Source organism: Triticum dicoccoides, chromosome 1B (assembly GCF_002162155.2).
Source record: "Triticum dicoccoides isolate Atlit2015 ecotype Zavitan chromosome 1B, WEW_v2.0, whole genome shotgun sequence".
NCBI classification, from domain to species: domain Eukaryota; kingdom Viridiplantae; phylum Streptophyta; class Magnoliopsida; order Poales; family Poaceae; genus Triticum; species Triticum dicoccoides.
In genome coordinates, this window is record NC_041381.1 from 358,702,656 (window position 1) to 358,717,904 (window position 15,249).

Consider the following 15,249-nt stretch of genomic DNA (forward strand, 5'->3'; position numbering starts at 1 on the left):
CTGCCCCCCGGTCAGTTCACTTTGCAGCAGTTCATCGGATTCTTAGATATATTTGAGGTACCTTTTCTCGAGCCATCCTTTTTTCGTCATTGTCTTCTTTAGAGTTGCGTGCAACTACTGATGCCGATTGGGCCTTCAGATAGGTGCTCAACTACAGGCTTATCTATTTTATGGGGAGACGAGACACTATCTTGGATGAGATAAAAGCAATAGACAGTTGCTCCTTCCACTGCCGAAGCGGAGTACCGTGCCATGGCACACTACTAGATAGATTGTATGGCTCCGTTGATGACTTTCTGATCGCGGGTTTCATTTGAAAAACCTCAACGCCATTCATCTTGCATCAAATCCGGTCTTTCATGCAAGAGTTTCATTTTTGGCCGCTACTACGTTCGTCGAAAACTTCTTGATGGCACCATCATCTCATTACCTTATTTTTTCCCTTCGACTTCGGCTATGACCAATGCCCCACCTAGCTGAATAGGCGTAACAAAGCTACCTGAAAAAGGCCAGGTGCACCTTAGATTGAAATCGACAAATTGCGTTTTGCCAGATGGATTCTTTAGAAAGATTCCCGGATAAAGTTCAGTAGAATATTTAGTTAGAATCTAAATAAAGGCGCATACGTGGGTGGGCAGGGGGCCCCACTACTTCTTCATTCAGGGGGGGCTAGCCTCATGACTTCCCACTGGGCGAGGGGTGCACCTAACCCACCTACTCACTCATCAATTACGGTGTTCAGCTGACTTGCACAGAAAGACCCCTATTGTTTAGTAATTTGGCGCCCCATCTTTTGATTTACTGTTGTCAACTAATCTTTTCAATGTTCAATTCTACTCTATGTTAGAACATTTCTGTGAATGCTATTTCGATCTAAGTGGTCCTATTCTCTGTCCCATGCTAGGAAGCATTACTCCTCTTTTCATTCCAAATTCTTCAATAAGACCGATACGATTGATTGGTCTGTGCGTTTCTCTTATTACTTTTTTGTATCCCCCTGTTCCTCGGATACAATTCGATCCTTCTACGGCCAAATCTCAATTTGTGGAAAGCATTCGATGGCTTCCTTATGAAAACATCCATTTGTATATGGGTATAGACGGTCTTTCATTATTCTTCGTGATATTGACCACATTTCTGATCCCTGTTTGCATTTCAGTGGGTTGGTCTGGTATGAGAAGTTTTGGGAAAGAGTATATTACAGCATTTCTAATTCGTGAATTTCTAATGATCGCCGTGTCCTGCATGCTGGATCCTCTACTATTCTATGTTCTTTCCAAAAGCGTGTCAATCCCTATGTTGTGCGGAGCTGAGCATCTTCTATTCGCTGGGATCAAGCTTTTCCTCTGTAGGGGCCTTGTGCAGTAAACCCCCTACGGGCAGTCCCCCGTCGTCGTAAAGTAGTAAAGGTCCTCGCGAAGCTTTCGAGAAGAGGGGTAGTCTTGTGCGTAAGCATAGCATTTCTGGTCGAACCACCGAACCACACATCTTTTTTTGGTGGGAGGGTACTCTGAGTAGTGGGTACCTCGTAGGACCTCGACCCGCCTACTCAGGTCTTGTATGGATATGCAGGAAGGGGTGCTCCTAGGTGTGTGTAGGGGGTGTGTTTGTTCACGAGAATGAATTCCTCGTCAAGTCAGGGGGGGTGTGGACACACTTGCGCGAATTCGGGTAACGGCTACAAGGGATAAAAATAAAGGAAATTGTACCCGACCAGGGATGGACGTAAACTCGTAAGCTACCGAGGGTAGGGATAATCGTCCAGGTCTTATTAAAAAAAAAGCCGCCCCGCCACTGCAGGCAGGTTAGTTCCTCTGTCGTTGCCGGAGAGTTCTTGGCGAAGAGACCTTAGGATAAGTTGCTAAAACAAACAGAGGGGAGGATCAACCCGTTCAGTAGAATTCCGAAGAAAGACTATTGGCAGCAGGTGGAGACATTTCTTTGGCCCCCTTCCAAATAAATGCGGGCAGGGTAGAGCTCGGCAGAGGGTTCGAGAATAGGGTAGGGTTTTTTACGGTCGGGTCCCCTACCACTAGTCCGGCTAGCCTTCTTTCGGGCAGGAAGCAGGCCTAAATGACGGGCGGGCATCTCCCGCTACGCAAGCAGCATTGTTCGCCACCACCCGAGAAACAAAAGATTCGAGAGTCAAGGCGGAAAAGACAAGCATAGTGGTCTAATGACAAGGGCTGACGACGGAAGCTCGGGATGGAGCCGTATGATGCGGAAGTCTCACGTACGGTTCCCTGAGAAGGGAGTGGCTACCCACTGGAGCTTCGACCAACTACCACCGGTCAATTCCGCTTTGGGGCCACCCCTGACTCTACCATCATTATAGGGGTATGGGGTTTGAGACAAAGAAAGATCAAGGCAGCATATCAGTTTTTCCTATATACTTTACTTGGATCCGTTTTTATGCTATTAGCTATTCTGTTGATTCTTCTCCAAACAGGAACCACCGATTTACAAATTTTACTATCCACTAAATTTAGTGAGCGGCGCCAAATCCTTCTATGGATTGCTTTTTTTGCCTCTTTTGCCGTCAAAGTGCCTATGGTACCAGTTCATATTTGGTTACCCGAAGCCCATGTAGAGGAACCTACGGCTGGATCCGTCATCTTGGCTGGAATTCTTTTAAAATTGGGAACCTACGGGTTTTTAAGATTTTCCATACCCATGTTTCCCGAGGCGACACTTTTTTTCACTCCTTTCATTTATACTCTAAGCGCGATTGCTATAATATATACTTCCTTGACCACTTTAAGACAGATCGATCTTAAGAAGATCATTGCCTACTCCTCAGTAGCCCATATGAATTTGGTGACTGTTGGTATGTTTAGTCGGGCGGCGGCCGTTAGGTCACCTATTTTGAGTTATGGACACACAAGCAAGGCCAAAACATGTGTGTCGGGCGTGCGACCCATCAACCTACTAGCAATAGGGGAGAAAACTTAGCATGTCGCAACAAAAGCGTCGATTCGAGGCGTCAGCAAAACACCGCCGTCTGTTCCTAAAACAAAACCACTTAGCACCCCGGGACGGGAGTGGGGGACGGCCCTACGCAGACAGCAGCAGCACCGGCTCTACGAAGTTCGTATCGAATCTTTCGGTTGGCTTTCCCGTGAATAAGAATTGTTGGGCGCGGCGAAGCGAGCGCTTCTAGCTGTTTCGCTTGCTTCTTTCTTATTGTGGCGGCTATTATGGCGTGGCCGAAATGAACGAAAAGCGAGATGATTCAAATCGATTGATAGATGGCCTGATCTGTTCTGATAGATCGAAAGGTTTTCTGTCAATAATAAGGGTTGACCTCTTTCTATCTATTGATGATACAAGATATCTATCTATTCTGGATCCATCAGAAAGAAATCGATATGTATCTTATTTTTTCTACATCGTATGTAGAGCGCCCAAGCGTTTGGCCAGCTCAGTTCTATTATCCATCGGTCCAATGCACTGGCTCATCTCATGGAGGGAAAAAGCAAATGTAGTTAGTTGTCTTGTTGTTGTTCGCCGCCTCGACACATTCCCCGGCATCGTCCCACACAGAAAGAAAGAGCGTGGAGCCCCGGCCTGACCTGTAAGTCTGCTAACGTAAAGCGAGGAGTTGAGCCTGAACTGGCGAACCGAAGTCACTTTCGTAACGATACTTCCTACCGCTAACACGTGTCCAGTCCAGCGGGAACGCGAAGCGCAAACGAACGTGAGCTGCTATACCGAATCCCCCGCTGGCCATCGGGGACCTAGTGGTAAGGCCATGATCCGCAGGGGAAGGGATCACTCATTCTTCTATTGGGGACAGGTGCACGAACGACAACTCCAAACGTCAGACATCCGCCGCCTATACCTACCGTTTAGGTGGCACCAGCGAGATCCAGCTAAGGTAAGGAACTTCGTGTCGCGGCTACTCCACTCTGCTGCGGTCTTTTGAACTGAACTTCTTGCCTTCCCGCGCGCGAAATGAATGGGCGCTGTGTCGTGGGTAAGTTTTGGGGCGGGGGGCAGAGAGAGACCAGAAGAATGATTCATTTGGATCGACGAGCCATTTCGCGAATCAATAGAATGTCTCTCTATCCATATCTATTCTATCTTTATATGACGGGCCATAAAAAAGAAGTATTTTTTATGGCATGCGGGAAACACCTTGTCCGAGTCAGGCGATGCTAAAGGATGGATTAAAAAACTCATGGATGCTATCTCTGTTATTGTTGCTTAATGCCCTATTTATACCGATCTAGCTTATAGCTGGGATTTCTAGAAAGATAAGCTCATGCAGCCCTCAGGGATGGAGTGCCTAAACTAACCTTCCTGAATAGAAGTAGCAGAGGTAGAAGATATGTAAATCGTACCATCAAGGGGAAATGCACTATGATTATGCTTGGGCCAGGTTAGCTGATCAAGGGAATATTCCTATCGGAAGAACAATCAGAAAATAAGGAGATAGTCAGTTGGCACTTTTCACACAAGAACCGCTTTTCGTATTAAGCACGGGAGTCGTAAGGAAAGACCTCTGCGTAGCTATCAGAACGAATTAATGAACGAAATAAACGAATTCCGGTGAAACCAAGGCGAATTTCTGAGCCAGCGGTGAGAAAAAGATGCCAAGTATTGAGATGCAACATTATGAATGGTGCGATCCGAAGTCTTACTATTTACTCAAAATTGACTCAAATGGTTGACTGAACTTCACAGAGGACTAAAGCCGGGAACTTAAACTAATGGTTTTGCCTTTCCACTTCCCAATTGACTCTCATAAAAGGCTAGGCTACCTCTTCACATCGCACCTGATCCCGAATCATGTGCTCTGTTCAGGGGATCAATAGTGGCTATTAAGCTTTTCCCTTTCTATATATTCTTGAGAATAAGTAAATACCATCCTTTTTCCTATCAGCATCTCTCTATCTGACAGTAAATATTGCTTTCAATCGATCAGGCACTAGGTTATTAAAGTATGGATATGCCATATAATAAGGGAAAAGGCCTCAAGTTTTTTTTAGCGCAAAAGAAAAGCCGATTCCAAATTTTCTATTTCCCGGCAAGTCTATGAGAGTCCTATTACGGATCCTCTGATCTTTAGCTTGAATGGTCGTGTTTTTATATAATTAGATCTTTCTTCTGAGCTCTTCTATTACGGTACGGAAAAATCAAACCTATCACTCTCAAAGAATGGGTAAGAAGAATTCAAGCTAGGGGAGCCTACACTCTCTAACTACCTATACTACGCCCCCATTGATTGGAAACCCTCGGGGAAAATGATCCCATAAACAAAGGAATTATATAGTACGAAATAGCAAAAAAACAGACTAATTCTATTCTAAAAAATCGATAATAGATATTTTATTCTGCTTAAATTGTCCCGACAAGGAGAGAAATTCAATATTTGAATCAGATTGGATTTCGTAGTATACCAATGTGAGCCAAACTATTACTATTTCATCTAACTTGAATAACCAAGGACTGAATTTGACTATGGATTCTGATAACTCGAGAAGTTTTTATTTGGTTATGATCCAAAAAGAAAAAAGAAAGGTTTAACAAGCCATGAGAAAATAGAGTAAAGTAACCATACGTTCTGTTTGCATAACGTGTATACGCCACGCCATACAATCGAAATAGAAACATGGGACGATTCCAGAATTTTGAATAGATCCATGGGGATGAGAGAAGTTGTTGTTGAGAAATATGAAATTGGAAAGGAAGTCAAACTCCCTATGGAACCTGTGATCGGTTGTACCTGTACTTTAGTGATACGAAAACTCGCTATTCACTCAGTTTCTGGTCAATAATAAGATTATGTAGGAGAGATGGCCGAGTGGTTCAAGGCGTAGCATTGGAACTGCTATGTAGGCTTTTGTTTACCGAGGGTTCGAATCCCTCTCTTTCCGTTTCTGTTAATTCACCAATGTTACCGACCACAATGAAATTTCTAGTAAGAGGAAAATCCGTCGACTTTCTAAATCGTGAGGGTCAAGTCCCTCTATCCCCAATAAAAAGCCCATTTTACTTGCTAACTATTGTACCAACCTCTATTTTTCATTAATGGTTCAAACAAGATTCACTATCTTTCTTATTCTACTCTTTCACAAACGGATCCGAACTGACTTTTTTGGATCTTATCCCATTCATACAAATGAACATATTATAGTATAGGCAAGTAATCCCTATTATTAAGTACTTCCTCCGTCACAGTTTAGAAGGCACAGTTAAATTTGCGTGCGTTTCCACAATAGACAAGGTTTAGGACGCATTGCATTTATTTCTAGTAGCTAATTAGTACTCCGGAGTACTATTTCTATATGCATGCGTAGTGTGAATGCTATTTTTTAGCCCATCTCACAACCAATAGAAAACCACCTAGGTCCCAGAGAATTTCCAAGCGCGCCTTCTAAACCGTGACAGAGGGAGTAAGTCATTCACAATCCATATCATTATCCTGATATTTACTAAGTCCAATTTGAGAATACTTTTTTCTTTTTGAGTCCCTTTAATTGACATAGATACAAGTACTCTACTAGGATGATGCACAATAAATAGTCAGGATAGCTCAGTTGGTAGAGCAGAGGATTGAAAATCCTCGTGTCACCAGTTCAAATCTGGTTCCTGGCACAGAACGAACAATGAATGCCTTTTCGGGAAAGAAAAGGGCCACATATTTTTTATAGGGAAAAGCTTTTTTTAAGGGGAAGAATCATCAACAAAAAATCCAAGAAAGAACAGCGAAGGGAAAACATGAAAAAACAAGTGTTTTCCCGGAACGGAATAGCAAAATTCCATACGTTGATCACCAATGTTGCATGTCTTTCCTTAAGCTGGAGTACTTTGAGTTAGAAGGCCTACTTTATTCGTCCTTTTAAAGCCTACTTATTTGTCTAGCTATTTCCAATTCTAATAAATAACCCGATCATATCATATCTTGGAAAACCCTAAGACTACCCAAGGTTGTACCCTACAGTGTGTACCTATAGTCTATACTTGTGTATACGTTGCCTTCTGGGGTGGCAAGCTAGAACCAAGTTTTCTAGGTATCAATTCCAATTTAAGTCAATGATCCTCATTTTCTCCAACATTAAGAAGATTATTGGTAAGGTGACCAACCATCACGCAGGATTCCGGGTCGGAGTAGCACCTCTTGCCTGATATATACAAGTCGTTACTAGTGATTCGTTTGTGCCCTATGGTGTTCAATTTCCCATTTGTTCCCTCCCCCTCGGGATGGGTCAACCTACTTTGCCTGCTCAGGCGCTCCAAAATGCTCTGACTAGGCCGCCGACACCCATGATTTGTCCATCATTCAAAATGGCATTTCGTAAGGGCTCATAAGGTAGGAGGAATCACAGATCCTCCGTGCACTTTCGCCTAGAGTTAGTTTTATTTTTCACTACTGTCTGAGTGGTGGCTAAACCCTGAAACTTTTCCTTGAAATGAAATAAAGATCTAACTTTATTCCAGTAGTGGTTTCCGCAAATGTAGATAATCTTGTTGATTAACACCCACTTTCCATACCCTGCAACTCAGAGGCCATCACCTCTGGTCTTTTAGTAACATATCAGTAAACAAGGCTCTCCTCGTGTAGCTTTTTGTTCTCGAGGAAAAAAATCTCACTGATTACTTAGAATGCCGGATGAAGCAAGTTACAGCATTGGTTCTTTCGTGATTCACGTATATTGGAAATCTCTTTCTTTAGGAAATGGGATGGCATTCAATTCTAACTTAGGGATTCTCTTCTTCCTGAACATTCATGAAAAGAAGGACTCTGGCTTTAATGCTAAAGTTTAGTACTGGGCCGAGCGTACTTACCTACTTAGACAAGAGGGATACTTATAGATCTCTATGAGCGTAAGGCAAAGTGGGCAAGACTACTTCCACAACTACATTTTCGCTTAAGCAGGACCTGTGAGACCTTGAAGCAACCGTCTACTACTAGTTATAGATGCTATTTCTAATTGAATAGAATGGATGCTTCACAGCGGTTCTGCGACAGGCAGGGCAGCCGGGTGAACATAGGCAGCTGTTCCTATAGAACACAAGTCTTTCTCTAAAGCACGACCTTCCGATTGGACTACGTCTGGTCTCTATCCTTTTTATTCCTAAAATGGGTCCTCGATCAAAATGATCTAGTGTCTATGTCCATGACTGAGGTTGGTAAACCCTATATCTATTGCGGGGTGGTTTGAGGAAGGGACAGCTTGTAACCCACAACTTACTACTACGAAGATTCTGGCGGAGAGCTTTTCACATATAGATAGGTCGGGATGAGGAAGCTCCGTAGTCAACTAATAGATAGAAAATCCACCTTGTGAACCGTGTTTGTCTTAAAGTACTGTCTGAGAAGGAATATACCTGTTCCAATCCCTCTAGTGGCTATACTGATTGACATAGGTAGCTTTCGTAGTCAAAGCTCACAGGGCCAAATGCTCTATTGGAGTGGGCACGAACACACACAATCAAGGTTCGAAGAACTTCTACTTCACGCCTTGAGGATTCTATGACGCTCACTCAATGGTGTTGTGGCGATTGCAAGCAATCAATAAACAAGGAAGCCAAATTATGGATCCAGGAAGGCTGCATCAGAAGGAAGAGTAGGTGTTGCTATGCCGTTAGCTGGGACTGAGACAAAGAGAGGGGAGCATAGCCCCTATGATCCCCGTAAAGAGTTCCAACTAAGCTCTTCTCAGGTTCTTTCTTTCTCTTCCATTCTTATGTTTATATATTAAAGTGTAGTTTTCTTACTGAAATATAATAATATTAATCTAATATGCCCATTGGTGTTCCAAAAGTACCTTACCGGATTCCCGGAGATGAAGAAGCGACTTGGGTTGACTTATACAATGTTATGTATCGAGAAAGGACACTTTTTTTTAGTTCACTGCCCTATACATAGAAAGAAGTGCTTTTCCACCGGTATCAACATTCTATCTAGAATCAGTAGCGATAATTGTTGTATTGTGAGCCAGCCCCGTAAGACACTACGCACCTCCAAATTCTATATGATTTTTCCAATCATTTCATTTATATGACCTGCAAATAAGATAAGATCTTGGCTCGCCCTACAAAAAAACAACTATATGCCCTATAAACTTGCTTGCTTCTTTGAATCTCGAAATAACATATAGAAAGTGTTTCTGTGATGAGACCATTCTCGATCGATAAATGCGATAGGAGCCTATGTGTTTCACGGGCAGCCGGCCAATAGGGGAAGGTTGTGAATCCGGCGAACCGACCGCTTTAAGAACGTGATTCTCTTCTCTCACTCAGTTATCAATTGACAAAGATGACCCATTCTTTTTCGCCCTAAAAACGACAATGGTATGGTACTTTTTCTTCAAATCGAGATTGTGTGGGTGTCCGCTCATGTTCACGTTACATGCTAAATCAGGCTTTCCTTGGAAAAACCAAGGACAACCCCTATCTCAGTCTCCTTTCCTTTCTCTTTTCGGGAGCAGAGCTTAAAAAGATGGAGTTACCTGGAGATGAGATTTCTTTCTACGGATATGAAGGATAGAAGAGTGACTTTGTTTTTCACCAAAATCTATATTTGGGTGCGCTTTATTTTTCCATTCCAAATCCAAAAATTGATATTCTGGCTATGGTTCTCCTTAATAACGTTAAAATTGTTACTTCTTCTCTGGAACTTGTTCGATCCTTTATTTGCGACGGAAGCACTCGTCTTCGCTTCCTTCTATAGCGAAGCTAGTGTTACTATGTTAGGTGGTATGAATATGATGGGCGATGATGACCTGTCCCGCACCGTAGCCCCGTATCTCCCGCAGGGAGGTCAGGCTCCAGTAAATATTCCCGAAGGATGACCGCTTACAGTGGAAGAGGAAGGCCGTCTTGCCCTGGTGTTGGCTTTGCAAAATCAGATTGGCACTCTTCTCAAGAATATCGATCTTAACTCGTTCCAGAACCATCACTTTGAAGAGGAAAGCGCCTCTGATCTCGCCGCGGCGGCCCTACTCCATAAATAAGAATATCTCAATGACCACACGAAGTTATGGGAAGTGCGTGAAGGGCTTAATCTTTATAGAGAAAGCTCTAGGTTCTACTTTCGCGTGGTAAAATGGGTAAAGGTCGAGAGAAAGGTTCGTAGCGGGGAGTTGCCAAGAATGTTCATCATTGATGATGACGGTGAGGGAGAAGGATAGTTACTGGCGTTTAGCTTCATCTAGAAAGAAAATCGGCCTTCCACCACTAAAAAGGGTAATACTCGCTCAAAGTGATGAAATCTGTCGAGGAAACATAAGCAGTTTCCTGTGTAGTGATCTCTGTTCATGGAGGTCATGAGGCCACTGACACCCTTGTGGGTAGGTGGGGGGGAAGAAGAGTGGGAATGAGGGCTTCTTTCACTTGTTTGTTTTCCTACAACGGTATCTCCGAACTCAACGGCTCCCACGATTCGGAGCGATAGCGAATTCATACGAGGACTACGAAGCGAATAATTGCATTCCTTCCAGGAGGTCGAGCGCACGCTTTCCTCGGTTTCGAATCAAGGGACAAAGATAGATCCTCGGTAACGGCAAAGGGGATAGCCTTGCTTTTGAACATTCATGTGCATATATTTTCATTAGATGTGCAATCGAAATCAGTAGGAGAGAAACTTTCATCCCTATATTTCCACTGAAATGGAATTAGCGATACCTTTGCTTTTAGTTTGAATTCATGAATCCTGTTTCTAGTGGCGAGTAACTACTACGAAAGGTACGGAAAACGGGAAAGGCAAAGCACAGGAAAGAAGAATATATTCAATAATGTCATCCTTGTTTCGGTACCGGATTCAACTTGTCGAGGCTTCTGCTCGTAACGTCACTCACTGGATCAAATCAAAGGGCTCGGTTTCTGCTCCTCGGCAAAGGCAAAGTAAATTCAATAGGAATCCGAATCCTAAAAGGCAAGACCCAAACCACCGATCAATCAACAGTTCTTCTTTCACTTCCATCTCTTGATACATGTTTTCTTGCTTTTCTTACCACTGATGTAGTGAACCGCATCTCTAAGCACCGGGAGTCGTGAACCGCGCACAAGGTCCTTCTTAAACTAGAAATAAGTGAAATAATTGTTCTGGGTCACCTTGGCTTTTGTGTTCAGTAGTTAGTAGGGGAAGTTGCCCGGCTTGGTATCTCTCTTCCCTGTAGAAAACCAATCACGAGTCCCTCCTTATTTTCACTCCAAAAAGCTGGAAAAAAGAGCAAATCTCGGATAGCCTAACTTGTTTTTTTGCCCTGGAAAAGGCAGCTACTATCCCTGCTAGATTTCCAGAAAACGGAATGTACCTAGGGAACCCTATTGATCAGATCAGAGACTGAACCTAGTGATCTTTCTCCTGCTGGCAAGCATCGATACCTGTCTCCTAATGAATTGATCTTCTCTTGGGCTCTGATTCACACAATCGGAAAGCCCTTGCGATGTGGGTCACCCTTTTCCTCTATACATCTGTTCAGCAAAGGGGGCTTGCTATTCTCTGCAATTGAAGGTTGGGCCTACATATCTCTTATTTGTGTGGATCAACCATCCAACCTTTCTTCTTTCTTTCCATAAAAGCGTAGGTAGAATGCGTATAGTAATGGTAGAGCTGATGTATGGCTAAGCAGGGCTGATGGAGCTCTTGGAAAGAAGTCAGTATCCAGCTTATCCCTAGTCTAGCACTCTGCTGTGAAGTCAGAAACCCATTAACAAGCAAGTCTGTAGTGAACCTCTTCCTTAAGGGATTGTGGAATGCACACATCCCGGAATACAGTTGGGTGATCCATTAAGCTAAGCAAGAGCTATGAACAACCTAGTGACGCGGTGGCAAGCATCGATACGAGGAAGGTGATAGATCAGATACGATTTCCTTCATAGGATACTCTTTTTCCTTCGGATTGTGGAATGATAGGAAGGGCCTAATAGTAGTGATTTAGTGCGATGTGAGGTGCCCCGCGCGTGAGACTTTCTGAGGTTAAGAAAATAATAACCGGGCGGCTTTCTTAGACTCGGCTCTATAGCACTCTTTGAGTAAGTTCGCTAACGAGGTAGCAGTTCTACACGAATGAAAACAAACCTATCTTCTCTTTCTTGGGAGGGGCACCAAATTCATGTATCTTTACCAATTAACCAATTTCTTGACGCTGGGGCGGATCCTAAAGAGATACCACTTCCTCATGAATTTATCTTGAATCGGGACCTTTTGGCTCAACTTTATCCTAGTTTTGCCGAAGGAGCAACCCCTTTTTTCACTTTAAATTGGTCCAAATACGCAGAATTTCTGACTTTTTGCGGAGGACTAGATCCAGTAACCGGTGGTCTCTGGCTGACCGATATTGCGCACCATCATTTAGCTATTGCTATTCTTTTCCTAATCGCAGGTCATATGTATAGGACCAATTGGGGTATTGGACATGGACTTAAAGATATTTTGGAGGCTCACAAGGGCCCATTTACAGGACAAGGCCATAAGGGTCTTTATGAAATCTTAACAACGTCATGGCATGCTCAATTATCTCTCTATGGACGTCCGGAAATCTGTTTCATGTAGCTTGGCAAGGCTGGATACAGGATCCTTTACATGTAAGACCTATTGCTCATGCCATTTGGGATCCTCATTTTGGTCAACCCGCCGTGGAAGCCTTTACTCGATGAGTTGGCTGCCTGCCATAATCTTGTTATCTTCTTCTTTCCCTAACCTTATCTTAGCCTTAGGCGCCTCTCGGAAACTTCATAATCTGAATCACTTTCCTCTCCGGGTAGTAACCATAACTTTAACTAGGAACTCGGCATTATAGGACCGAGTCTTCTTTAGTAGTAGATGTCTGAGTTTTTCCGCTTTCCCCGATCTCCGCCACTTCATCCGTTGTGGCCCGTAATGTCATAGCTTTCAGGGTTGGGTTCTGATAGAACTCTATCCATAGAGACCTCCTCCCTTTGCTCGTATATAGCACTTAGAAGAGTGACTTCTCCCCGATAAGGGTTTACAGTATAGAGAGGATGCCTTTCTATAAATAATAGCAATAGTAAAAGACAGAAAGCAAAGACTAGATTTGATGTCCGGCATTTCTTTTTGATCGAGCTTTTCGAAGATTGATTGGACATGAATTCTCACTTGATTGCTTTTTCTCTCTCCTCATGTTTTTCTAATAGTTTTTATCAACATGGAGATACGAAAGTAGAGAACGCATTGCATTCAATGTGATTTCCGCTGCCTTGCTTCGATTTCGTGCGTTTAAAGGCAGGGTTGAGCGACCAATCATAAGCCAGCGAGGATGCATTTCCCGTGCCCCTATTTAGTTAGTACTTTCGAGTTAAGAGCGAGAAAACGAACTATTTCATTTAATAAAAAAAGTGCAACGGCTGTAGGGTGAAAAGGCCATGAGGATGGCTACGGCTTTGAAGCTCCTTTATCTACCATAGATAGAATGGAAGAGTTTTTTCTCACTGTTGTTTCTGATGTAGGAGTTGGGGATGGAATGATTGATTCAAGCTCTGGTGGTACTAATCATGTCTCTGGGAGTAAACCAACTAGAGCGGCAAGGGAACATGCAGTACTGGAGAGGGGATCTCATAGCAATACTGATTCAAGTAATTTCAGAGTTACCAGAGATGCAATTGGTTTAGAAATATGTACTAGAAAATGGTAAACTAATACTGACTATTCTCTGTGGATATCTGGTTGGACACCAAGCATTTTGACCCCTATTTGAATGCAGAGTCAGAGTATAGACAGCTAAACAATGTTGTAATATATTTATCTACCAAATTAGAGTGCACAGTCATTTTTCTATTGATGTTCCCAGAAATGCAGTTCACTAGGGAACACCTTACAGGTTGGTCATGGGTATGGGTATGCGCCATACCCCTCAGTATGGAGTACATTGGGTCAGGATTGGATAGCAAGAGTTGTCGGTAGCCGGCATTAGGTAAAATGAAAAGCTCTATAAAAGCGAAGAAATGAAATCGAAGGCTGATGGTAAAGCTGGGGCGGATTTTGAGTCGACCAGTTCGCTGAGGGCAAGATTGGAAAGAGTGGTAGATGATATCAGGTACTCCGTATGAAGCGAGGTGTGCGAAAATAAATAGCAACGGGAAGAAGATGATTTTAATGGTAAGGTATCTTTATCTCGAGACGAATCGCGCGAGATTCCAGATGATGCGGAGCAAAGCGGAACCAATTGTATGGGCACAAGAGGAAAATAACTAGTTCTCTGAATTTTGCTCATGCGAACGAGAAGAGAATTGCGGAGGAGAATAGAGCTCAGCAGAATAAGGTGAGGGAAAAATTATGATGGACTCTCAAATTGTGGTGACTACACTCAGGTAGGCCACGTCGCCTCAATACTGCTGCCCGTTGGATGCATCAAATTGGTTTCGCAGATCTCGCCTCGCACTCGCTTAGAGGTCGTGTCCTTTCTCTTCTCTTGCTCTTGCGGCGGACACAGTGATTCTTCGTTCTCTGGTTGATGGCTTTCAAAAGTCAATTCCAGAAAGAGCCATTTGATCCCCATCAAAGTCTGCATTGAAACCCTTACACACTAATATACTTGATACTCGATCTATTTCACCGTACTTCTACTTCCTGACATTAAGAAAGTTTAAAACAAGGTCCTTCAAGAAGAAAGGAAGCACATGCTTGAGACCATTACGATTCCTGTTAGTGATGGTGCACTTGCAGCTAATGTTAGCTGTATTTAGTCTCTGAGTGGTCTACCTGTTGCTGCATCATAACCGGCTGACTCCTCTATTGGTTGCTACTGGTTTATACCTGCATTCCAATCCGGTTTGATTTAGAGAGAAATCTCAATCCAGCCTCAATATTTTGGATTGATCAGACCGCCTATTGTAGAAGAGATTGCTTGCTAAAAATAGTACCGCATTTGTGCTTAAGAAAAGGCTTTCTTGTCTGGGGTCTATATCCACTTTTAATACACCATGCACCCCACTACCAAAAACTTCTCTTTCAATTCTAAACAAAGAGAAAGCTCAGGCGGCTGCTCAACGAGGAGGTTCATGCTCGTTAACTTACACTTACTTTTAGCACTTCTCTACCAGTTCTCTCTCATAGATAAGAATATCCTGCTCTTAGCACCGGTTTTCACTTCGTGTAGTAGCTTCTTCTTCTTTTGTCTACTCAAACACTTCATCCATGAGAACCCAGTTTTGATCAATGATATATTCAAAAAGTAAGAGCTACTCTATTAATCTACATACCTTGTCTCCGGCCACCATGTTTTCTCCGAAGGGTGAAGGCGGATTCTCTGAACTTAAAATAAGGGCGAAGGATACATA

At 43.2% G+C, this 15,249-nt stretch overlaps 1 protein-coding gene and 2 non-coding genes across 3 annotated transcripts; all 3 read left to right on the plus strand.

Annotated features, from left to right (window-relative positions):
• The first annotated feature begins 669 nt into the window (after positions 1 to 669).
• LOC119350378 (NADH-ubiquinone oxidoreductase chain 4-like) lies at positions 670 to 3,571 on the plus strand. The gene is made up of 3 exons (XM_037618241.1): positions 670 to 1,296; positions 2,320 to 2,855; positions 3,400 to 3,571. Exons 1-3 carry the CDS (start codon positions 841 to 843, stop codon positions 3,569 to 3,571), a joined length of 1,164 nt encoding a protein of 387 aa, XP_037474138.1. The 5' UTR covers positions 670 to 840.
• A 2,221-nt stretch (positions 3,572 to 5,792) lies between these two features.
• TRNAS-GGA lies at positions 5,793 to 5,879 on the plus strand. The gene has a single exon. It is a non-coding gene; the product is annotated as a tRNA-Ser (tRNA).
• A 648-nt stretch (positions 5,880 to 6,527) lies between these two features.
• Positions 6,528 to 6,600, plus strand: TRNAF-GAA. Its single transcript has one exon. It is a non-coding gene; the product is annotated as a tRNA-Phe (tRNA).
• Positions 6,601 to 15,249: the final 8,649 nt, after the last annotated feature.